The following is a 25,870-nucleotide window of genomic DNA, read 5'->3' as shown; positions in this document are numbered from 1 at the left end:
TAAATGTTTCTTCTTATTTACTCTGTATTTCTACATTACTTGTGTATATACATTGCTCTCTCTCTTTTTTTTTGTCCTCACCCAAGGACATTTTTCCATTTTTTGTTCAGACAGAGTAGGAAGGAGAGAGAGAGAGGTAGAGAAGGAAAGAAACATCGACGTGAAAGGGACATATCGAGTGGCTGCCTCCCACAGGACCCAACTGGGCCGGGGGCAAACTGCAACCAAGGTACGTGCCCTTAGCGAGAACCAAACCCAGGTCTCTCTGGACCGCAGGCTGACGCTCCAACCATTGAGCCAAACCGGCCAGGGCAATTGCTATCTTTTTTTTTAAAAAAAATTTTCATTGATTTTTAAATTTTATTTATTTATTTTTTATCCTCACCTGAGGACACCTTTTGCATTTCTCTTCAGATAGAGCGGGAGGGAGAGAGGGAGGAAGAGAGAGAGAGAGAGAGAGAAACATCAATGTGAGAGAGTCACATCAACTGGTTGCCACCCGCACAACCCCAACTGGGGCCTGGGACTCAACCACAACTGAGGTACATACCTTTAGGGGGAACCGAACCTAGGACTCTCTGGTCCGTGGGCTGTCGCTCTAACTGCTGAGCCAAACGGGCCAGGGCTTTATTAATTTTTTAGAGAGAGGGGAAGGGAGAGAGATATAGAAACATCGATTGGCTGTCTCCTGCATGCTCCCTACTCAGGATCAAGCCCAAAACCTGGGCATGTGCCCTGACCAGGAATTGAACCAGGACCTCTCAGTCCATGGGCCAACACTCAGTCCACTGAGCCATACCAGCTGGGCATATTGCTATCTTCTGATGACTCGATTTTAGATCATTCCTATTCCTTGTATTCTCCTGCTCTAATCTTAACTGGTTATTCTCTAGATCTGTTGCACAGCTCTTATCCTGGACTTCCCTTTGCTGTCACCCTGAGCATTCTTTGTACCTCTTTCTTCTGTTGAATTTTCTCTCCCTGGATCCCATGTCATCTTTTTTCTTGTATGCTCCTACATTTTAATGGATCACAACCTTTAATAGTTTTTGGTGAAAGATTATATGATAGATACATTTTTTGAGACTTAAATGTCTAAAAATATTTTAATTTTACTTCACATTTGATTAATATTTTAACTGGGTATAAAATTCAAAATTGAAAATAATTTTGTTTTGACAGTTTGAAGACATTGTTCTATTTGATTAACTATTCCATATTTTATAAGAATTGGTTCCTTTTGGACACACGTTTTTTAATGTTTATTTTACATGTATTATGTTATAATAATTTTTTATGTCCATTAGATTCATTTTTGCAACAGCACTTATAATAGCTGCAGGGTCTTTTTTGTTTGTTTTTCATTCATTATGTTGGTTCTTTGAACTTGGAGACTCATGTATTTCAATTCTTGGATTTTTTTTTATATTATCTCTTTGATACTTTCCAGCTCTTTTATCTGTTCACCCCTCTGGAGTTAGATGTTGGGTCTCCTGGATTTAATTTTATTTTTTCTTACCTTCTCTCTTCTATTGATCATCTCCAGACTTTTTGTTTTTAGGAGGTTTCTTCAACTTGATCTTTCAATTCTTTGGTTAATTTTTAACTTCTGCCAACATATCTTTGGTTTACAAGAGTTCTTGTTATTTATTTTAATAGATTTCTACTCTTATTTCTTTGAGGCTATTATAATATATTTGAAGTTTTCTTCTGCTCTCTTTCTTTTGAATTTCTGTACTCTATTTGCTTAGGTCTCCAGCTTTCACCTTTGAGAGTGTATCAATATTCTGTTATACTGCTACCATAACAAACGACCACAAACTGGGTGCCTTAAAACAAAAGACATTTATTCTCTCACAGTTCTGAAGGCCAGAAGTTCAAAATCAAGGTGGCAACAGGACTATTCTCCTTTTGGAGACTCTAGGGAAGAATCTGTTCTTTGCTTCTTGCAGTTTTTGGTAGATGCTGGCATGCCTTCACTTGTGTCCATACCACTGTAATTTCTGTATTCACGGTTCCATTACATTCTCCTCTTCTGTGTGCCATCTCTTCTGTGTCTGTATTTATAAAGATACATGTGACTGCATTTAGGAGCCACCAGATAAGCTCCTCTTAAGTTTCTCAACTTAATCACACTCTTTTGCCATATAAAGTAATACTGATAGGTTTTGGGATTATGACGTGGATATAACTTTTGTGGGGGGCACCATTCAACCGCTAGAGAGGGTTTCCTTAAATACCCTTTTGATGATTTGATCCTTGGATGTTCAGTCATCTTTAAGATTGAAGCCTTAATATGCTGGTTGGAAGCCTGGTACACATGGAACTAGATGAGAGGCTAGTAGACCAGACAGTTTTAGCAGGGTTATCAGGTGACCTGCCAGTTTTTAAAATTGGAGATCCCCAAATGTCAATATCTGTCAGATTGTTCCTAGGATTGTCCAGTTTCTCCAGGTAAGGATCTTGTCTAGAGGTTATAAGGTGGCTGCATGTATTTTAGACTGGATGTAAGTGTGAGTGTATGCAAATCTTTACTTAATCTCTTTATTTTAAGTAAGATGTTCTCATGTGTCGTCCTTAGTTTCTGGTGTTCCTGAGTCTAGAACCTTATCCTCTAGACGATAAGTCTTCTCCAGTTGGCAGTGACAGTGAGAGTTATTAGACTGCAAGAGATGAGGAGGAGGACCAGGAGGCTTAACTTCTTAAACCGACACCCTGTTATCAGCCCTCACCTACCCTTGCCTTCCTGGTTCCTTGGGACTTTAACAGTCCTGCTTTTTGGGGTTCTAAGGGGCAAACTTATTCCTCTGTAGGCACTTGGTGTGACCATTCTCCTCTCAGCAGAGTCACTTATCAGTCTTCATAGTCTGTGGTTTGGGGTTACTGTTGTCTCCTGGTTTCATGGAGGATGAAGTTCATGCTTCTGTTTCTTGTTCTCCTTTCAGTTTTGGATGCTTTTTTCAAGAGGCTACAAGAACTCTTTAGATAGTAAACACCGTAATCTTTCATAATAACGTTGAAAATATTTTCCATTGGTCATTTAACTCATAATTTTAGTTATGTCTTTTTTTATGTAGAAAAGTTTAAAACTAGTATCGAGTTGAATCTATTGATCATTTCCTTAATGATTTGTGCCTTTGGTGTGCATTTTTATTTTATTTCATTTTACTTTTATTAATGCACTTATTTTTGTTACAGATGTTTCTACTCCCCCCCCAAAACACCCTCCTCCTGATCCCACCCCCTCCCCAGCATTGTTGTCTATTGGTGTGCATTTTTGAAAAAGAGCTTCCCCATTGCTTATGTACTTACTCATTTACAATTTCATTTAGTTTTGTTACATCTACAGCTTTGATATTTAAATCTTTTATATATCTGGTAATTATTTTGGTATAAAGTTGTTTTTTCTTCTTTGTCTTCTTCCTCTTCTTTTCATTTTCTCCCAGTGGTGAGCTTCAAGGGAGAGTTCAGATTTAATGAGCGAGGTGGGAGAGAAGGACAGAGATACATTAGAGATAGAACACGCTTTCTTTGTTGTTGATTTTGCTTTTCTAGTAATCCTTCACTTCAAAAATGACCAAATCTTGTTTATTTTCTGGGCAAAAAGTAAGAAGTTTCTCTCTGTGGCTATTTTATTCATTTTCCTGTAAGTGTTAATTTTAGGAAAAGAAGAGAAGAGTGTTGTGGGCTTCTGGATATATATTTAACCCACTTTCTGATTTCTCTCTTGCTTCTAGAGTTTGCTTTGAAGTTTCAGACATAAAAAATGGGAGTATTTTCATGCTTGCAGGTACCATAAGGGACGGAAGTTCCTAGATTGTTGAAATCATTTTGTGGTTTTAAAAAATTATTTTTGGGGGTAGATACAACGTAATTCTGTTCCAAATTCAGAAACAAAAAAGAGGAGACAGTGAAACATTTCTTCACTATTAGCAGAGTCTTACTGTCCTTCATATTCCACGTACATACCAGTACGTATATATACATATCACTCCCCCCTCACTGTCTCCATTTTTGAAATGCAAATGTTGCATACTATACACTTTGCTTTTTTTTTGGCTTCACAGTATATTTTGGAGATTGTCACAGGTTAGTATATGTAGAGCTGCCTTGTTCTTTCAATGGCTGTATAAATTCTTTAGACATGAAATATGCTGTTATCCGAAATGCTCTCTTATAAGACAGAGAAGCAGAGTAGAAAGAACATGGGCTTTGGAGTCAGACAGAACCTGGGTTCAAATCCCAATTCAATCACTTATTTGCTGTGTGGCTGTGGAAAAGTTATTTAGATTTTTTTTGAGCCTCTTTTTCTTATTTGTAAAATTAGGATGATAATAATACCTATATTGGGGAAAGAGTTATTATGAGAATTAAATGAGGTGATATTTGTCAAGTACCTGGTACATAATGGATGTTAAATAGAAGTTTCTTCCCATCATTTGTGAGTTAATATTTACCTTACTTTGGACAAGTTTTTTTTTTTCCTTGGGTAAACTGAGCTGACACTGAACTGTGGGGCCATTTCCCTAAGCCATCCTTAGATCTTCATTTTTTTCCTGAATTGGGATGATAAGAAACCATGATTTAAAGTTTTATTTTTATCACATTCATATGACACATGAATAGTACAATAAACTGGACTGTGCTGTAGTTTTATTAATTCAGAATTATAGATGGAGATAAGTATGTTAGAGTTAGCATTTTATCTTGTCATTTTAGAACATCCACAGAAGCTGATACTACTTTGTGGGACTGAAACCAATGGGAGTCAGATTATCTTGGTTTTCTCCCCCCATCCAGTAGTAAAGGTTTCTTAACTTCTACACCTCTGTTGTGACTCAGTCTCTCCCTCATTTTCTGTTTCTCTTTTCAGGTCTCCTGTTAGTCTCTTCCTGGTGTGCATTGATTTCCCATTCAGAAAAAGAGAAGTCTGTTGACCCAGCCAATCACCACTGTAGTTGTTTGAAAAGAGTTTTTCATGTGAGACAACTTCATGAGTTGCTGGCCTATTAACAGACTGATGATCCTTGGGTCAAGGGTCCATTGGTCCAATCAGCTATGGAAGGGGTGGAACGGTTTCTTTCTTTTAGGAGGAATCTTTGAGTGTGGCAAGTACTGAATGATCTGGAATTTTCAGTAACCTGGCCATAACTGATTGGCCAACTATGGGGAGAGACATATTTTCTCTAAGTAGTTTTTGGAAAGGTAAAATAATAAGAGAAGCACCTAAAGGGAAAGAGCAAAGTGCCCTCTTCACATTAGAGGCAGGGATTTTGAGATAAATGTCACTCAATGGGGGCTCCAGAGAAGCAAAGGGCCTTTTTGCCTTAACTGGACCATCAAGTTTCTGAGTCCTAATTAAGCAAGGTAGTCAGAAACTGTAGACTTGGGACAATGACTATAAGAACTTGGTGAATATTTCAATCTGGGGAACTTTGCCATGTTTGTTACTTTCATTTTTACTATTAAAAACTCATAAAAGAGCCCTGGCTAGTGTCACTCAGTTGAAATGTCATCCCGTACACCGAAGGATCATGGGTTCCACCCCCGGCTGGGGTGTGTGTGGGAGGCAGCTGATCAATGTTTCTCTCTCTCTCTCTCTTTCTTCCTTCTTCTCTCTAAAATAAATATTAAATTTTTAAAAACTCATAAAAGAATTAGGGCTTTTGAGCTTATCTGTAGGGCAGCAAGAAGATGTGAGGTCAGGGAGACCATATTCAACTACATTTAGTCTTGGGGCAGAAAGATCCCTAAGATATAGAGCAGTTGGTTAGAAGAGGGAGCTTAGAAGGAAAAGGAGATCAGGCTGAGTCTCGAGGGTCAACGTGAGAAAAGGAAGAGGGTGCAGATGTGGGAGCCTGGTCATCTGGCCTGGGCCTGAGAAGCCCCATGTGGTGCCTACTCAATGCCCTGTGAAGTAGGGACGTGACTTTCATTGTGGTGGCAGTTTGTGGAGACTTTGCTGAAGGTTCTGGCATTGCTTGTTTTCATATTTCTTTTGCTAATGACAGGATGAATGATGGTGAGACCTATATGGATGAGATAGCCATATAATCGATGGCCAATGGCCTGTGCTGGCTTCTTGGCTTCCTCGATATCTAGAATACAGTACATAAATATTTGTTGAATCGATGAATACATGTGTTGCTCTTATTTATTACTAGCTGAATATGAAGACTACCTCAGAAACTAATCAAAACCCCAACAAAAATTGCCTGACCCCCTTTAAGAGGATGCTAAGAAGCCCAAGCCTGGCTCTTGGAAATGCCATGAGCTAGGAGAAGAGGAAGTGGTCCACAGGGTAATACTAATAATTACTTCATTTTTCAGTACCTACTAAGTGCCAGGCACCTAGAAAAAGTTGGTCCCATTACTGTAAGGTATAGATGAACTTCTGTTGTCATTGATAGGGACCCCCCAGATTATATTTACTCATCATAGGAATACCAGTTAATTTAGGCAAGAAAACCAGCCCAGCTATTCTTAACTATTACCAAGATAGAATCAACCTGTTGCCTATCTGATGCACCTTCTCCCACACAAACTCTTTGTCAGCCCACATTGTTGCTGTGAGTAAAGCAGTCAGGGTTAATCTCCTCAGTCCACACAGCAGTTGCCCTTTTTAGAGTATTCACTACGTGACAACTATTTTGCCTGTACCATCTGATTTAACACGAGGTAGGTATTTTTACCCCAATTTATAGATGCGGGAAATAAGATTCGGCAACATTAAGTAAGTGGCCAGTGAGACAAGAGCCTGAATAAACTCCTCTCTGCTAATGATTAGCCTGCGTGTTCTCCACTACACAAACCACCTCTCAGGGCGAGGCCTGAAACAAGCCATGATCCTGAGGGCAGCTGGCGTCCTCAGCGTCTTCAGAGGGGGCTGCCCAGAGGAAGGTTCTGGGAACCAGTGTGCTCTGTGGGAGCATGTCAGGAGGCAAGACTGGCACAGCTGCTGCCCCTCAGGCCCAATTCCCTCTGGGGAACTTTGAGCACTTGGGACCACCAGATGTCCGCACAGTGAGCCTGCTGCTGCCCACAGTGCCCATTCACTTCACGTTACTGTGTTTGATCTCAATGTTTGCCTCTGTTCATTTTTAGGTATAAACTAACATTCAATAAAATACAGACATCTTAAGTGTACAGTTTGGTGATATTTTTTACATGTGTATACAACCATGTAACCACCACCCTGATCTAGAACATTCTGGCATCCCAGATTGCTTTCTTGTGCCTTCCCCCAAGCAGTGCTTCCTCATGGGGAATGACTACTCTAGCCTCTGTCACCATAGACTAGTTTGACCTGTTTTAGAATTTCATATTGTTCTTGAGTTCTAATTAGTATAGAGGGTCCAAATCTCAGGCTACAAACTTAGGTGTGCCAAGAAAAGTGTGATTTAACCTATTATTTTTCTAACATAGATTATAATCTGAGTTTTCCATTCTACCAGTGGCAGAAATTATAGTTAACTTAATGATATCTCACTTCAGGAAAACTCAATCAGTTCAGCATCCGGGTCGATTATATAGTTCTGGGGGCATTTACATAGTGCCAGGACATCGTAGAAAAAGGCGGTTGGCCCAGGCTTACCATGGTCATTTGTATCATTGGTCCATGCTGGAGCATCTGTGTTCCCTTCAGTCTCTCTCTGGTCATTGACCCCTTCCCCACTGGCATCAACTGAAAGTCCCTAGTCTCACCTGGTTCTGGCCATCAGTCTTTGTGGATCACTTAGTATTCTTCTTGTCCTTTTGTAAGGCTTCTTCAGGTCCGCCAACACTCTCAGCTTCTTCTGAGCCCCTCTCAGACACGCAAGAAACTTCCACTTCCTCTCCTGTGCTAATCTGGAGCAACTACCATAGTCCATAGCCCCTTTGTCTGGAAACAGCACACCCCAGTTTCTCTTCTGTTGCTGCTGTATTGTCCTGCTGCACTGCTGATTTCATCTCAGCAGGGACACACATTCTTTTGTCCTGAGATCCACAACTTTAAGGGGCTTTTAGCAGTCCGCTCACTCTGCATTTTGGCCTGATTTGGGAGGCAGGACTTCATGTCAGGGACTCATACCTGTTTCTCACTCGGTTACTAGACTCTTTCTCCTCTTTCTTCCAGGTCTGGGAATTGTTAACTCTTCCCATGTGAGAAAAGCTGACTCTTACATTATCTTCCATTCTCCTACTTCTACTGTTTTGACATACATTTTATGCCTAGACTCCTTAGGATTCTGGTTTTTGAAGCTCAAAAGGCCCAGTTATTACTACTAATTATGTTTCAAAACTATTTCTATAGTGTAAATTCTGAACGTGTATTTAGAAATTCAAAGCTGAAGTTGTCTTCTGTTGTCTCCTCCACCATCCTTCCCTGATAAGTAAACCTGGGATGCCTGGTTGCTGCCCAGAGGTGTGGAATACGGGAAGTGGGATGGGGGAGTTTGGTTATGATGAAAATCCATGTTGTACAAGATTATGACTTTTACTGCTACCTAACTACCACAAATTACTAAGTGTCCTCTATGTGCAAGGTACTTTGTGAGAAGATATCAGGGGGGAAAAAAGATAAAAAATTATAAATATGGATCACATTTATGTAGCAATTTATCATAGTCTTTCCCCTATATGAGTCCATCAGAAGTTGACAATATTTCCATGAGTGGGAAGGCCAGTAATACCCTCACAATGAGCTTGCAAGTTGCATTTATCACTGTCAAGACTTTCCAGATGAGGAAACTGTGGCTCAGGGAATGTTCAGATCATCAAGTGGTCGAGCTATGATCTGGGGCCTAAACCCCAAACTTCTGGCTCCATATAGTCACCTCCGTCCACTATCCCTGAAGCCTCAAAAACAAGGATTCCCAATGAGCTTCTAACCCTGAGGGCAATCAGACCCCAGTGCAGAATGTAGGGGTTGAGCAAAGTTCTGGCTGTGAAGGAGGTGACTTTGAACTGGTCTTCATAGAAAGGGGAGGATTTCAATAAGTGGCAGTTGGATTGGAGGAAAAGTGTTCCAGGCAGAGAGAAATTGTAAGCAAAGACAAAGGTTCCTGCCTTCTGTACTTGCTACCCCGCCTGTTGCAGCCATCTGCATTCAGGGATCTGCTTCTCAGGACCTGGCTTCTGCTTAGATACCTGCTTCTATGCCCTACACACACACACACACACACACGCACGCACACACACACACGCACACACACACACGCACACACGCACACACGCACACACGCACACACCACATCCTGAGCATCAGCTGTGTCTCAGATACAATCATACTATTTAATCCTCACAGTGGTACTCCTCAGTGGCCTGGGCTGAGTGAATCACTTAGCCTCAGCTCTGCCACTTGCCTTTGAATCTTAGTGTGGCTCATGTATATCATTGATTGTGCTCTGCTGGCCTGTTGAAGTCTCAATACTATGTTCACTGGAAACTCACGAGCTGTCTTGTCTGTTGTCTGAGTCATGACCAAACTTGGCATAACCTTGGGTACTGCCCCTTTTCTTTCTCTCTGATTCCACTTCTGGGTACAATTCACCTCTGCAGTTGCCTCAGTCCCCCAGCATCTCAGTGAGTAGACCATTTGCAGGTCTTGCATCTGCCTGTCCTGTCCACCCCATATAGCTTCCAGGAGCCAGCAGACCTCTCAGCCAGGTCTAGACCAAGGCCTGGAAGTCTTGAGGGAGCAGAGGACATCCTAGGTGTGGGAGAGCACATTCCGACAGTCTGAGGTGGGTGTACCACCTGAGAGAGAGGTAGAGGCAAGGATGGAAGGTTAGGATAAGTGGTAGCTTACAATTTTTAAGTATGAAGACCCTCTTTAACATCAATATAGAACTGACAGGAGAACAGCTTTACTTTTAGTATCCATTGTCTGAGAAGAAAAATGGTGACAGAAAATTTACAGTGAACTCAGAAACACAGGCAAAAAATTTTCAATGAATTCAAGTATATTTGAATTTTATTAAAATTCAGTTTACAAACTCTTCACAGACACTGTTTAGTTGGGGCTTAAGGGTAGGAATATCAATGTCTTTATAGACCCTTTGAACCAAAATAGGACTTCAGTCATTCTGGGGAGATTCGAAGGAACCTCTAGGGTGATGTGGACTTCCAGTGATGATCCCCGAGGACCCCACTCTGGAGAGCAGGAAGGGAGGCAGAGGAGGGGCAGCGAGCTGGCAGGGCGCCTTCTCTTTGAGGCAGACGCTTCTCGTGGGAACTTCAGCCATGTCTCAAGTGGTTTTCTTTGATTGTATTTTTAGTCTCCTTGTTTGAGAGTCAGGTGCCTGGCTGTAAGCTTTTGCTCACATGTTCCTCAAACAGGAAGTTGGTTGTCTATTGCCATTCGCTGTCATTGCTCAGCTTTAATAAACAAGTTCATGTGCCACTGGGACAGGCTGAGACAGAAAATTTGCCCTCATGTCTTCAATAATCTTAAATATGAAGAAGCAAAATAAATAAATAACATTTAAAAAAATTTATTTTTATTGTCGAAGATATTACAGATGTCCCCCACTTCCCTCCCTTTGCCCTTCTCCACCAGGCTCCCGCCCCACCCAAGGCCTTTTTGAAACAAACCCATTTCTTGTCTCCTTGGCTGCCTTGCTCATCAGCAGTTTCCCTGACATTGGATGGGAGTACATGATGCTGCTGTATACTCCTCACATTCAAAAGTGTTTATGGAGTCATATTTTGGGGCGAACATAGACAACTTGGAGCTCCCCACTCACCCTTGTCCTCGTAAGGCCTCTTCAGATTCCCTTGGAATTGTGTGAACCCAACAATGCCACAGTTACAAAGGCAGTGTAATGTCCCGTGTGAAGAGTTAGCTAGCTGTGATCTCAGTAGCATCTCGGTGTGACCATGGGCAACACACCTAACTCTTTAAATTCTTTATTTCTGTCTCTGTACAAATGGTGATACTAATATCTATCTCATTAGTACTTGTTAAAATATATTTGCTGAGCCCTGGCCAGTTTGGCTCAGTGGTTAGAGCGTTGGCCTGTGGTCCAGAGAGACCCGGGTTTGGTTCCCGCTAAGGGCACGTACCTCGGTTGCAGTTTGTCCCCGGCCCTGGTTGGTCGTTTGGGTGGCAGCCACTCAATGTGTCCCTTTCACGTCGATGTTTCTCTCTCCCTCTCTCTTCCTCTCTCTCCCTCCCACTCTACCTGAACAAAAAATGGAAAAACAAGTATTGACCCAGAATTAAAAATGTCCAGAGGCAGGGAAGGCCGAGAGCACAGCCTTCGTGACTCCGGGACTCTCTCAGCCTGGCTCTCCCCTTGTCCTCCGGTGGATGAATACCACGGAGCAACTCGCAGTATCTCTTGCAAACTCAGTTCCCAGAAAAATGGCACCAACAAAGGCTTGCATATGCTCGTGGGTTCAGACTCTCTGGAGCCCACCACTGTTTGGGTTTAACAACTCTGAGTGAAGGACACTGCCCTGTGTAGGCAAGGTGATGGTCATGGGACTCACTTCTTCCTCCTCCTTGAGGTAAACTTAAACGTTCCCTTCTTTTAAGGGGGAGTTATCCTGAGTCCTTTTTTGGTGGGGGGTGGGGAGAGGGGTGGTGGATTCCAACGTGCCTGGTAGTGGTAAACGGGATTTTAAAACTAGTGTTGAGGGAGAAGCTGGGCCAGGCGGAGAGAAAGGCATGAGCCAGAAAGGCTCCGGGATAGGTAAGCTTAGGGATGTTTGCAGAGGTGAGTAGACAGGTCTGAGTGTGGCGGGGTTCAAGCAGGGAGAGTCTGGGTGACAGTTAGAGCCAGCTTGTGCACGGCTGGAGGGGTAGAAGTAGACTTTCTTCAGTTGCAGGCAGTGGAATCACTGGACATTGTTACGTAGCATTTATCCCAGTTGCATTTTATACTTGTGTGATGATTTGATGACTACCTGCCTCTCCCGCCCGTCTGTCAGCTCCAGTGAGCACAACCACGGTGTCTCCTTCTGCTCACCTCTGCACACCCAGCACTAGCTGAGAGCCTAGCACAAAACAGATGCTCAGTGCACTTTTGGGAAATGAACACGTGGGTGGATGATGAATGCATGGTTTTGAGTGGGGAGAGACAGGTTTGTATCAATGTTTCTAACAAATGTGAACTTCAGTACTTGATTTGATTCTCCTTCATCATTTCCTTCTTTGCTCGCAACACGCATCAAGCAGGGGCAGGAATTGGCATCTGGTTGGCCAGGCCTTCCCGCAGCTGGCAGATTAGATCAGCTGAACTCTCCGGAGAGGTGTGCAAATTATATTTGGCATCTGCAAAGCCGCCATCCTGTGCACACACTAGTTGACTGGAGGCAGCTTGAAATAATGTAAAAACATGCATTTCTGAAATCAGATAAGACCGTTTCAAATTTTAGCTCTCCCTGTTATTATTTATAAATCTCTCAGGAAATGACTTCACTTCTCTGAAACTGTTTTCCTCATCTATAAAACAGGGATGGTAATAAACATCTACTTTATAGTGCTGTTGTGAGGATTAAATGAGCTAGTTACCATCAAGGGGCTGGCGTGTTGTAGGTTCCTTTTATGTTATTTTTTACATCCAGTTTTCTCATTGTGTACTTGAACATTGCAAGACAGTATTTATTTTGTTTTTCTGATTTTAAAAGCAACTTCCTGCTCAGTGTAGAAACCTTAGCCTATACAGAAAAGTCTAAAAAACAAATTAATAACTTTATAAAACTGCATTTGAGATAACTAACCACTGTTAGCATTTTAGTGTGTTCTCTTCCAGTGTTTCCTCTATTCATGAGAAACTTACTTTATTTTAAACAGATAATTCCTGGGGGTGGGGGTGGGGGGAAAGGATGTCAATGGAGAAAAAAGGAGAAACATCTGTAACAAAAATAAATTAATAAAAAAGAAAAGTAAAATAAATAAATAAACAGATAATTCCTCCTCATGGCATGCAATTTGAGAGGGTACAGAAAGGTGAACAGTGAAAAAAGCAATTCTTCCTCTACCCTGAACCCAGTCACCAGGTCCCCTCCCCAGAGGCAATCACTGTCACCAGGTTCTTAGGTGGCCTCCCAGAGACAGTCTACATATTTAGAAAGTCAATTTGATTTTCATGTCATCTTCCTCGCACGCAATCTCTGGCATGGTGTACCTGCTGTCTTGCTCTGGAGACTACCACATCAGTGAGTCCCCGTTCAGCCCTCATCCATGTCTCTGTGGGCAGGGCCGCAAAGGGCTCTGGTTACAGGCTCTGAGGGCTCGGCAAGGCTTGGTCTCGGTTGTGTATTTTTACTCTTTGAACTGAAAAATCTGCGAACAACTGAACAGGTGTCAGAATTCTCAGTCTCAACCGTTTCCATAGTTGCTCATGCGAGGAGCAGATCTGCAGGTGGCTGGGGCCGAAAGACAAGGTGGTGTGAAGCAGCATTCAGGCTTTCTCCAGCTTCACATTGACCCTCGGGCAGTGTTTTCTAAACTGACAACTGGAGTGTGGTGTGATGTGGAAAGATACTATTTTGTCATTAGAAATGGCCCAAACAATCAGGGATGTGTTTCCCTAGATTGCTCTGATGTGAAGAGCAAAGCCTAAGTCCACATGGTCCACTCTGAGTCCTGTGCCCACCCCCACCCTTTCGGCCCACAAGTCTGCCACCCCAGGTCCTCACTAGAGCCGTCTCCTCCACAGGCCTGACCGTCTCTCCTCTCACCACGCCCTATCTTCAGACCAGCCCTCCCTGCCCAGCTCCTTCTTTCCAATCTTCTGCTAATTGATCAACTCAAGAACATTGAGAATTTGACCTTAGAGGGGGTCTGGTGGACAGGAGGGGGAGATAAGAAATTGGACTTGTTCAAGCTAAGTTCCAGAGAGCAATGAATAGGAGAGAACTGATGCATTTGAGACACCTCATCTGTAAAATAAATACTAAATAATGTAATGGGTATAACAATGCTCTGTAAGCTGTAAAAGGCTATAAAATATGCACAAGGGACTCCTATTATGAGGGTGACGATAATTAAAAAATAAGACAAAAGCCAATCAATTTTACAAATTAATTTTCATTACAATAGTGTTACTTATTCATTTTAGATGATTTAAAAAGTATATGAATAAACAAAAATTTAAAATCCTCATAGTCTTATTGAGAGTGTGATGCCTTATATTATTTATAGAGCATATTCCCTGTCCGTTGCCATGGGGTCAGTTTCTGTTTCCTTGACAACGAATTTTGCCACAAAAGTTACCCTGGTCAGTTCAGTGTGAGTGGGAATGAATGGCTTGCACCACCTCTGAGCAAGTTCTAAGAGACATCTTTCTTCTCCTTCTGTCACAAGACCCGCATCTCTCAGTTCAGGGCTTTTGCATCATCCTGGGTCATGGGATGAAGAGCCTGGTGAAAAATATGTAATGTAAGTGAGAAGTAAACATTTATTGTTGTAAATCCCTGAGACTTGGGGGTTGTTTGTTATTGCAGCATGATTAGTCCTATGGTATCTGATACCCAAATAGACTGACAACTATTAATAATATCCTTCAGTCTTTTTTCTAGGCTATAGTCTATATATCTTTTCTTTATAGAAAATAGGAACGTAATGTACATGTGATTTTGTGAAGTGCTTTTTCATTTCATGTGCAAGTATTTCAGTACATATTTCTAAAAGGTAAGATGTTTCTTTAAACATAGCCATACCATCATCACACTTAAAATTACCATAATTGCTCTGGCCGGTTTGGCTCAGCGGTTAGAGCATCAGCCTGGGGTCCCGAGAGACCCGGGTTCGGGTCCCACTAAGGCCATGTACCTCGGTTGCACTTTGTCCCCGGCCCTGGTTGGGTCATGTGGGTGGCAGCCACTCGATGTGTCCCTTTTACATCGATGTTTCTCTCTCTCTCCCTCCCACTCTATCTGAACAAAAAAATGGAAAAATGTCCTTGAGTGAGGAAAAAAAAAAATTACCATAATTGCTTCATATCATCAAATGTTAGTCATTGCACACATTTCTGACTTTTACAATTAATTGTGTTTAAGGTAGGGACCCAAACAAGGCCCCTGCTTTGTGAAAGGTTGATGTGTTTCTTAAATCTCTTTTCATCCTCAGATTTCCCTTCCCTCCTCCTTGCCCTTGTGAAGTATTTGATAAAGAAACTGAAATGGTTGTTCTATAGAGTTTCCCACAGTCTGCATTTTGCTGATCTTCCCATGGTGTCATTTGACATGTTCCTCTTCCCCCTACATGTAGTTATACATGGATTTTTATCTCACTGGGAAGCCAGCTCCCCAACCCCCGAGTTGTTCAAAGGTCAAGTGTATTTCCTTTTTTTAAAAAAAATGTTTGTATTGATCTGAGAGAGAGAGAGAGAGAGAGAGAGAGAGAGAGAGAGAGAGAGAGAGAAAACACCCATGGGAGAGAGAAACATCGATTGGCTGCCTCCCGCACGTACCTGGACAGGGACCAAACCTGCAACCCCAGGTTGTGCCCTTACCCGGAATCAGTACGGGCCAGACTCTAAACCAACTGAGCCACACCGGCTAGGGCTCAACTCTATTTCCTGTAGTTGCTGATTAAATCTAGAGGTTTGAGCAGATTCCATGAACAGATTTTTAAACTTAAAGTATTATAAAAATTATTGATGCCATTTAACGTTCTTCTACAACATGTTTTCTTAATGACTACAGAGCTATCAAAAATACGAATGTAAATGTATTTTTTTTAAAAATCTATTTAGCTAATCCCTATATTGCCTGTCAGTTAGGTTGTTTTTAATTTTTTGCTACCACACATAATTCACTGATAAACCTCTTTGTGGATTAATCATTTTTGGTCTATTGGGTGCCCTTCTGTTCCCTCAGTTCCTGCGGATGGTGGACGCCTGTGCCAGCTTCCTCACAGAAGCCTTGAACCCAGAAAACTGTGTTGGAATACTGAGGCTGGCAGACACGCACTCCTTGGACAGTCTAAAGAAGCAGGTTCAAAGTTACATCATCCAAAACTTTGTGCAGATTCTGAACGCCGAGGAGTTCCTTGAACTCCCCGTGGACACGCTGTACCACATCTTGAAGAGCGACGACCTGTATGTGACGGAGGAGGCGCAGGTGTTTGAGACCATGATGAGCTGGGTCCGCCACAAACAGTCGGAACGGCTCTGCTTGCTCCCCTACATCCTGGAGTACGTGCGCCTGCCGCTTCTGGACCCCTGGTACTTTGTGGAGACGGTGGAAGCAGATCCTCTCATCAGGCAGTGCCCGGAGGTCTTCCCGCTGCTCCAGGAAGCCAGGATGTACCACCTTTCTGGCAATGAGGTGCGGTGAGAGGTGCTGTAGTTAACCAGCAAAGCAAAGGAGTTAGTGGGCCTCAACGAGAGAAGGGGAGGCTAGCTGGCGAATCCTTAGGGCAAGGAGAAGATGCTACACTGTTTATAGTTTGAGTTAGGCAGTTCCAGAAGCCCTGGAGTTCTGATCTGTAAAATGGGGATGATACTGCATCAGAGAACGCTACTGAGAGGAGGAGGTGAGACACAGAAATCACCTAGCAGCATGCCTGGCACATCCCTCCTCTTCCCAGTTGTGTAAGGCAGGAGGTTGGTGGGGGTGACACATACAGACAAAATGTGCCCTATCCAGTCGCCATTCCATGGGGTGCTGCTTTGCCCACTCTGGGAACCTGATGTTCCCTTAGTTCAGGTTCATTATTTCCTTCCCAAATTTTTGAAAGTTCCTCAAAACTCACCTTCCTTCACCAGTCTGGCCTCTCTCCAGTTCATTCCCCTGCTGGATGATCTACAACTCAAGACTAATAATTTATTTCTCTCTTAGGCTTACCTTCTTCACTGGCTCCCCACAGCTTTCAGGATAAAGCCCACACTTACTGCCCCAGCTCCCAGAGCCTGGCCTTGCACACGTCACCTCCTGTCTGCTTCTCTAGTGTCATCCCCGACCCCTTTCCTGCTCAGTCCGAATGCACTGCTTGTAATTTCCCAAAGTCACCTGCTTTTTCAGCCTCCAGGCTGATGTGGGTGCTATTCAGATGCCTGTTTCCTCTTCTTTATCTAGTCAACTTCTGCTCCTGCTTCAAAACTCATTTCAAACATTATCTTCTCCAGAGGCCTCTCTCATTCTCATAGCACCTGATTTTTTTGCTATATTATAACACCACCTGCTACATGTTAACCATTGAGTTTCTCATCTGCAAACATCTCTAGGCTAGGCGCTTGTTATGGTAGAAAGTATGTTGTATTGGAATTTTCATTTTCAGACCTTAGGAGACTCCCTGGTATATAGTGAGTGATTGATACATGTTTGTTGAATGGGTAAATGGGGACCAAGATGGTGGATACATGTATCATTTGAATCTACCTGGTTCTCCTTAACCATTAAAGAAATATTTTATTTATTATTATATAAAGACAAGACTAGGCTTAGTGGAGAGGGATAAAACAATCAGGAGGTAATGATACAGGAAAAGTTAAGTTTATACATGTGAAACCCTCACATATATACCACTACACACTATTTCTGGTATTGGTTTCCAAGCCTTCTTCATTAGGCCACTGGTAGATATCTTAGCTAAAAATGGCTTAGGAATGATCTGCCGGAAGCTCCCCAGGAGGCTCTACTTTTCCCTGTGTGTTCGTTCTAGTTCTGTGTTGTCCTCAGATTCACTGTCACTCATTCATTCTGCAAAGATATCCTTAAATGTTTGGTAGAATTACAACCAGGAGTTTTTGTGTGAGGTTTTTAACTACAAATTACATTTCTTTAATAACTATATGACTATTCAGGTTGTCTATTTCTTTTAGAATGAACTTTAGTAGTTTGTATTTTTCAAGGACGTTTTCCATTTTGTAGAAGTTACTGAATGTATTGGTTTAATGTTGTTCACAACATTCCCTTATTATTCTTTAAATATCTGTAGAATCTGTAGTGATGTCACTCACATCTCTCATTCCAGGTACTGGTAATTTTTGTCTCCTCTTTTTTTCCTGGTCAGTCTGGTTAGAGGTTTATTAATTTTTCTGATTTCCTCAAAGAACAAACTTCTGGTTTAATTTGATTTTTTTCTGTTGCTTTTATATTTTCTAGTTCACTTATTTCTACCTGATTTTATTTCCTTTCTTCTGCTTCCTTTGGGTTTAATTTTCTCTTCTTTTTCTTTAAATTTTTTTTTTTTTTTTTTTTACTGATTTTAGAGAGAGAAAAAGGGAGAGGGAGAGAAAGATAGAAACATCGATGAGGGAGAATATCGATTGGCCGCCTCCTGCATGCCCCCCACTGGGGATCGGGCCCACAACCTGAGCATGTGCCCTGATTGGGAATCGAACTGGCAACCTTTTGGTGCATGAAGCAATGCTCAAACACTGAGCTACACCGACCAGGCTCTCTTCTTTTTCTAGTTTCTTAAGGGCTCATTGATTTGAGACCTTCCCCCCCTAATATTGTCATTGGTGCTATAAATTTCCCTCTACATACTACTTTATCAGCATCCCATGTATTTTAATATGCTATGCTTTCATTTTTTTTTTTTTTTTACAAATAAATTCTGAATAGTAACTATATGCCAGATATGGCACCATGTATTACAAAACAGTCTTTATTTTGTTAAACCTATGTCTGTCAGAGAAGACAGGACACCAAGCAAATGAAGGGTGATTAGTAGACTGGTGGAGGGAGTCCAGGCAACCACATGGGTCATGTCCCATGCTAGGTATGTGGGTCACTGGCAGGTGGCTCAGCACTGGGAATCAAAACCCTTATTATTTAATTAAAAAAAACCAAAAAACGCTTATATGCCCTGGCCAGTTTGACTCAGCGGTTAGAGTGTCAGCCCGCAGACCAAAGAGTCATGGGTTCGATTCTGGTCAAGGGCATATACCTCGATTGTGGTTTGATCCCTGGCCCTGGTTGGGGTTGTGTGGGAGGCAACCTATCAATGTGTCTCTCTCACATCGATGTTTCTCTCTTCCTTCCTCCCTCCCTCCCTCCCTCCTACCCATCCTCCTACTCTATCTGAAAATCAATGGAAAAATATCTTAGAGTGAGGATTTAAAACAATTCAAAGAACCCTTATACACTTGAAGACAAGTGTCAGTTTCTGCAGCTGTTTTCAGTTAAGCATTTAAAGTCCAGAGTCTTGATCAATTGCACTTCTAATATTCAGACTATTTTTGTTTCTGTTTCCCATTTCTTAAGTCTCTGAAATGCAGGTGATGAAGGTATTCCTCTGATATGAAATGTCTCTGCTATTTCTTCTGAAAAATTATTGCCATAAAATATCTGCTCTACCTTTTGAATTTGCAATGGAGTGGGCGTGGGGTGGGGAGTGAGGGTATAAACTTTGCATTTAGGAGGAGACAGAATTCTGACTATCTGGAAAAGTCTCCAGTGGGAGGAACTTGGGCTTGCAGTCAGAAGGATCTTGGCTTTAACCTTGGCTTCACAATTTACCTGCAGTGTGACCTTGGGCTACTTAGCTTCCTTAAAGCTCAGGCCTGACATGGAGATAATAATACCTACCAACTGCTAGACTGTGTTGAGAATTAAATGAGATAATGAATGAGATGTGCTTATTCTCACTCAGTGCCTTTAGGGTGTTGTATTTCCCACAATCAAGCTAAAAAAATCTCTCTTTTCACTGTGTCCTAGGTTTTTGCTGCCCATTGCCCCAAATCCAGCTCAAAGCACTTTCTCATTCCCATTGCAGCCTGGGTAACTGAACCAATCCACCACTGTGATCCCTGGCTTGAGGGCTCATTGCCATTTGATTCCCTGAAACTCCTTGTCTGCTCACTGCTTGAATGATCTTGAGTTTATTCCTGGTGACAGTAGTACAAGCATGGAGGCTACTCATAGAGTCACTTAACCTTTCTTTCCCAAACTTTACCCCTTCTTGTCCTATCATTATCTCTCCCTCTTCACCTTGTCCATCCTTTAAGTTTATGAAGGTGATGACAGTGGGACATTTTAGAACCCTAAAAACAAGTGTCAATCTATAGTTAGTGTAGGAATGGTAACCGGTACCTTCATTGGGGGAGGTCTTTTGGGGCAGAGAAAGTTGCTCTTTTGTTTCATTTCCTCCTAAATTTACAGGGACCACCTTGATCTGTACTAAGATCTGATGGCATAGAAATGGTTATAAGTATTTACAGAGATTGTGTCACTTCTCCATGGTCACAAGGCCATAGGTGGTGGAACGAGGACCAGCCTCTGGCATATTTGACTCCAGACCTCTGCTCTTTTAGCTGGGTTCAAATCTCCATGGTGTGGATCTCTTTGGTTGTTCAAGGCTCTGAAGGGTCATATGTTTGAGGCTGAGACCCAGCCCCCCAGTCCTACTCTGGCCATACCCTGTTGTCTTTTGTTTTTTCTCATAAGTCACTGGAAGCTTGGTGTGCCCACTGTGAGGACCTCTCTTTCAGAGAAAGTCTGGTAGTGAGCAAAAGTCTGAGTTAGCATCAAGATATTGAAACGAGGGGGGAGTAGAAGGTGGCCAGAAAAGAAATTCCAGTTTTCAAGATTTCAGATCAAGCAGAAAGAGAGAAGCAAGAAGTGCATTTGATGGTAAATAGATCCGGACTTCTTAAAGTGGCAGCAAAAGCAACAGCAGATAACCTTTATTGAGTACCTATTATACACCAGGCTCTGGGCCAAACACACTACATATATGATTGCATTTAATCTTGGCAGCAAACCTGTGAGGTAACTACCTCTCTAATATGCAGATGATGAAACTGAGGCTAAAGGAGGTGGAGTCACCAGGTCATACAATGGCAGAATTGGGAACTGGGTCCTACTCTGCTGGCTCCATAGCCTGAGCTCTGAGCCACGGTGTCATCGTGTCCTCCCATTGGTTTTCCAGATCATTTCAGAGCGCACCAAGCCCAGGATGCATGAGTTCCAGTCCGAGGTGTTCATGATCATCGGCGGCTGCACAAAGGATGAGCGGTTTGTGGCGGAGGTAACCTGCCTGGACCCCCTGAGGCGCAGCCGCCTGGAGGTGGCCAAGCTCCCGATGACGGAGCATGAGCTGGACAGTGAGAATAAGAAGTGGGTGGAGTTTGCATGCGTGACATTAAAAAATGAGGTCTACATCTCAGGTAAGCAGGATCCACGTGATGCCAAAGCAAGCCCCCAGCGGCACTGCATATTTTCCTGAGTGAGAGCAGGCAGCCATCCTAGAAGAATTACTGTAAATGGCAATGATCTAGCTCTGACTGGCTCAGAATATGGAAACCAGGAGCTCCGGTGGTCTTATCTTGGAAAGCACATTATTCCTCAATGAACACTCACCTGTGAGCAGTATTGTACTAAGACCTGGGGCAGCAGGCAGAGAGGCCTAGTCGTTCATGAAAGAGGAACAAGGAAAATGATACTAGAATTTATTCGGTATCTGCTATAGGCACAGTACACTAAGCTGAACACTGGGAATACATAGTGAATAAAAATGTCTGCTTTTCTCCCAAACCTGACCCTTCAAGTTTATTAGGTCATACTTTTAGATACTCCAGTAGCATCCAGTACTTTTTCATTTCTTATTTCTAAGTAGTATGATCAATTATTTATAATTACTTTATGCCTGTGAACCATTAGTCCTTAAATTCTATGACAGTCAACACTATTCCCAGCACTTAGCACTGTGCCTGGCCACCATAGTAAATGCTCAATAAATATTTATTAAATGACATATTTTCTACCATCTTTACAACATAGTGGGTGAATTTACAATTTGGTAACATTTAATCATTTGTCTGTCATATCAATTCTATAAGGTAGTTGACTTAAATTTCCAGGTTACAAATGGAGAAAACTGAGGCTCAGAAAGGTTGTGGAATGTACCCAAGGTTGCACACTGGTGAATGTCAGGCAGGATTCCAACCCAGGTTCTCTGAGTACCATGCTCTCCCCATGACATCAAAAGCCACCCAGCTCTCTTTGGGGCCCCCAAGGGAGGAGACAAGTATCCCTTCTCCTCTCTAGAAAGTGTTCTCTAATCTGCACTTATTTGGGGAAAAGTTGCTTCCTCCAAAATCAAGGACAGGTCGGTTCTACTTTGGATATAGTAATATTATAGATTAGGTTATAGCTTTCTTTGATGTTGTAGAAATATGTTTTAATTGTAGAAGAGTCAAATAATATAGAGTATAAAATAAAATATGGCAGTTTCTCTCATTACAATCTTATATTTTAAATTAAAAATAGTTCTATATTGTCTTAGAGTTAGTCATTCCAGCTTCTGTAACAAACCCTAAATCTCGGTAAATTACTGTAACAGTATGTGGGGGTTGCTCCATTCAGTCACTCAGGGACCTAGGCTTCTTCCATCATGTGATGCTGCTATTTTCTACATGTGGTCTTCATTTTGAGAAGAGAGAGAAACTGAACGAGTTGAGAACAGCCTTAGCCTAGATGTGAGGCATCAGTTCTACTCTCAGTCTATTGGCAGGAAGGAGCCACATACCCGCCCTGCACCCCCACCCCCGGCAGCGGGGCTGGGAAATGTAGTTTAACTGTGTGTCCAGGAGAAAAAGACAGGGTTGGTAGTTGTAGTCTTTGCCACACCCACTGCACATTATTCTACAACTGGTCCTTCCCCTCTCTTAAATTTGTTGTTGTCTTTTTAAAAAAGGATACAAGCAATACATGAAAGCATGCATGTTGTACACAATGAAGTCAACAGAACCTGTACTTCAATTCACAATACATTTTCCACCTCACTGAATGTTGGTATGATGGATCCATCATATGTATTAAGTGATATTAATACATGTAAAGCACAACACAAGCCCAAGCACACAGTGAGAGCTCAACGTATTAGCCATCGTTAGTGTCGTGTCGTTATCGTTATTCCTTTTACCTGTGGCAGGGCAGTCTTTTAAACAAAAATGAACCATGATTTTTTTTCAGCTTTTATTTTCTTACTAGAAAAAAAGAAACGCCCTGCATTATGCATTCTTATGCACATATGTTTATGAACTTGTCTTGCTATTTGGAGAGGTTTCTAGAAGTGGTCATAAATGTGTGAATTTAGAATTCTTAAAGGCATTGCTAAATTGTCCTCCAGAAAGTTTGTGCCAATATACAGTTTGACCAATGATGAATAACAGTGGCCATTTTCTACTTCATTGCTAACATTTTTTGTTGTTTTTAAATTATCAATTATATTTTTAATGGTCCAGAATGCTTATATTTACACACCTGGATCATTAATGAAGCTGAGCATATTTTTGTATATTTGTTAGCTAACTGTATTTATTTTAAAAATGATCTGTTCACATCCTTTGTTTCTCTATTGGCTGTTTGTCTTTTTCTTATTAAGTTTTTGGAGCTCTTATCATATACCTTTTGCTATTTGTATTACAAATACTTTCTCCCAGGCTGCGGTTTTCCTTTAACTTTGATTTCTATTTTATATAGTAAATTTCTCATGTGATTATGGGTGTGGGTTTCAAATCTTGCTTAGATAGACCCCCCCCCAGATCATTACCATATCCCCCTATATATTCTGCAGTTACTTTCATAGCATTTACATTTGAGGGGTAATGTGAAATAGGGATCTATCTAAATTTTTCTCTAAATAGCCAAGTGTTCTAATACTATTTATTTAGTGATCTCTATATCTTTTAGTCTGTTTTCTGTGCTCTTGTTTGTATTCATCAGCGTGTGTAGTCTGAGGCAGCACTGTTGTTTTATAACTTTGTAGCATAGTTTGATATTTGCTAGGGAAAGCCCCCACCCCATTCTTCTTTTTCAAAAGTTCCTTAGAAATTTTTCCAAATTTACTCTTCCAAATGAAATTTAGAATGATCTTTCAAGTTCCCTGAAACATCCTGAAGGCACTGAATGAGTGGATGTATCTGGGGCAGGTTGACATCTTTGCAGTAACATGTCTTCTTACCTATGCACACGATATGCCCAGTTAATCGGGTCTTCTTTTATGCCCCGAAGTAAAATTCATTGAGTTCTTTTTCTTTCTAATACAATTTGCATACATTTCTTTGAAAGTTTATAGTTATTTAATAATTTTTGACACCACCTAAATGGGATCAATATCACTGTGTTTTAAATAAACAGAGACCTCTCAAAGGCACACAACCCAAAGAAAACAAACTAAATGAACCAAAAATTCACAGAAGAGGAAAAAGCTCAGTATTCCTAATAGCCAGGAAAAACCAAACTGTGACGTTACTTTTCTCCATTAGGTTATAAAACAACAATGCCAATAACAACTAACCCCCCCAGACAATCCAAAAATCCCTCCTCACATCCACTGTGAGTGGGGCATGAGGAAAGGCCACCAGCCCAGCCTTAGAGGGCTCATTGGCAGCACCCACAAAAATCCAAGGTATGCACACTCCTGACCAAGAAAACCCTCTCCTGGGCTTCAGCCTAGAGAAACACTGGTCCATGACACGGAGCATCTCAGTGACATTCATTGCCACACTAGGGCACGTTAATAAGTCTGAAAAGTACCGATTTTTCTGTGAGTAGTTGGCACTTGGTGCTGATGGGGAAATGGAAACACAAAGCCATTAAAATATTTGATTCAAGTCACCAAAAAAGACGGTTCCCCTCTGTTTTGTTCTCTCTTTCTAATTAAATTATGTATTTTCTGTTTATGAAGAGAGTTGTCTTGAAAAAATGATTTACCAACTCACTCCCACATTTTCTATTGTGAGCATCTCATTCTTTTATAATCAAAATTGTTTAAAAACAGGACAACCCCCACTTATATTTTTTTTTACAGAGATATAACCCCAGAGAATTAAAAAATTTTCATTGGTTTGCATTATTTAAAATAAATAAGCAGACACAGAATGTAAGCTGCTTCATGCGCTTGCTGGTCAAGGAAGACCGTGCTATCTCCACCGGCATCTGTACAATCTTACCTGTCCTGCCTTACATCCTGCCTCTCAGCTGCACAGACACGGAGTCCAGGCTCCTGCTGGTCCCCAGCTTCACAGGAGGATGTGGTCCTTCCTCCCTGAAGCCCACTTCTCCCTGAGCTCTCATGGTACAGAAGTGACACAAGACACAGTCTGGAGAATTATTCCCCCCAGCCTTACACCGTCTCTCCCTGTTCTCCTGTGCTGGCTCTGTCTCCCCAAACAGACCACATACACCTTCAGGGTTTCTTTTTTCCTAGGGTGCCTGGCCTGGAGATTTAGCACTTATGGATCTGTGGGAAGTTATGGGAGCAGCTGTGTTTCTGACACATCTGGTGGTTTCTTAAATGCTCTCCATCTCTTCTAGGTGGCAAAGAAACACAGCACGATGTTTGGAAATATAATTCTTCAATCAACAAATGGATTCAAATTGAGTATTTGAACATAGGCCGCTGGAGGCATAAGATGGTGGTGCTGGGTGGCAAGGTCTATGTGATCGGAGGTTTCGATGGCTTGCAGAGAATCAACAATGTGGAGACCTATGACCCCTTCCACAACTGCTGGTCAGAGGTATCAGAGATTATTTTTATGGGTAACTCTGTTTGTATTAGTACTTCAAAGCTTAAAAAGTGTATATGTCAATGTCGGTGTATGGCTTTCTGATCAGTTGGCTCCCACTGAGAACATGTTTGGTGGCTCTGAGCTTCCCTCCTCATAGGGGCCATTGCTTTAGCATTGCTGATCAGGCCACAGAAATGATTCCCTTCCAGCTCTGGGGAAGCTCTGGCCAGAACCCCAGATGTGGAGGGGCCTTAGTCCTAACCTGGGTGCATGTCTTGGCCCATAGTTTGTGTGTCCTCAGATGCCATCCCCCTTGTCTTTTCCACATGGACACACAGGGATCCCTTCAACACACTGTTAAATGCAGAGTCATTTGGTAGTGCTTAGAAGTCAGCCTTTGTTTATTTGTTTTTCAATGAATAATCATTTACATACCTGTGCGCAAGCGTTTAACAATGCAAACTCGGGGA

At 41.9% G+C, this 25,870-nt stretch overlaps 1 protein-coding gene across 1 annotated transcript in view; it reads left to right on the top strand.

Moving 5' to 3' along the window:
* Positions 1 to 25,870, top strand: part of KLHL6 (kelch like family member 6) — a 49,015-nt gene that overhangs the window by 19,121 nt on the left and 4,024 nt on the right. Inside the window, exons 3-5 of the mRNA XM_036243467.1 lie at positions 15,814 to 16,263; positions 20,816 to 21,053; positions 25,207 to 25,409. Of these exons, the coding sequence (XP_036099360.1) occupies positions 15,814 to 16,263; positions 20,816 to 21,053; positions 25,207 to 25,409 (891 nt within the window). The remainder of the gene's footprint in view (positions 1 to 15,813; positions 16,264 to 20,815; positions 21,054 to 25,206; positions 25,410 to 25,870) is intronic.

Source organism: Molossus molossus, unplaced genomic scaffold (assembly GCF_014108415.1).
Source record: "Molossus molossus isolate mMolMol1 unplaced genomic scaffold, mMolMol1.p scaffold_m16_p_5, whole genome shotgun sequence".
Lineage (NCBI taxonomy): Eukaryota > Metazoa > Chordata > Mammalia > Chiroptera > Molossidae > Molossus > Molossus molossus.
The sequence above is the reverse complement of the archived record's forward strand: the minus strand, read 5'-3'. Positions and strand labels throughout refer to the sequence as shown.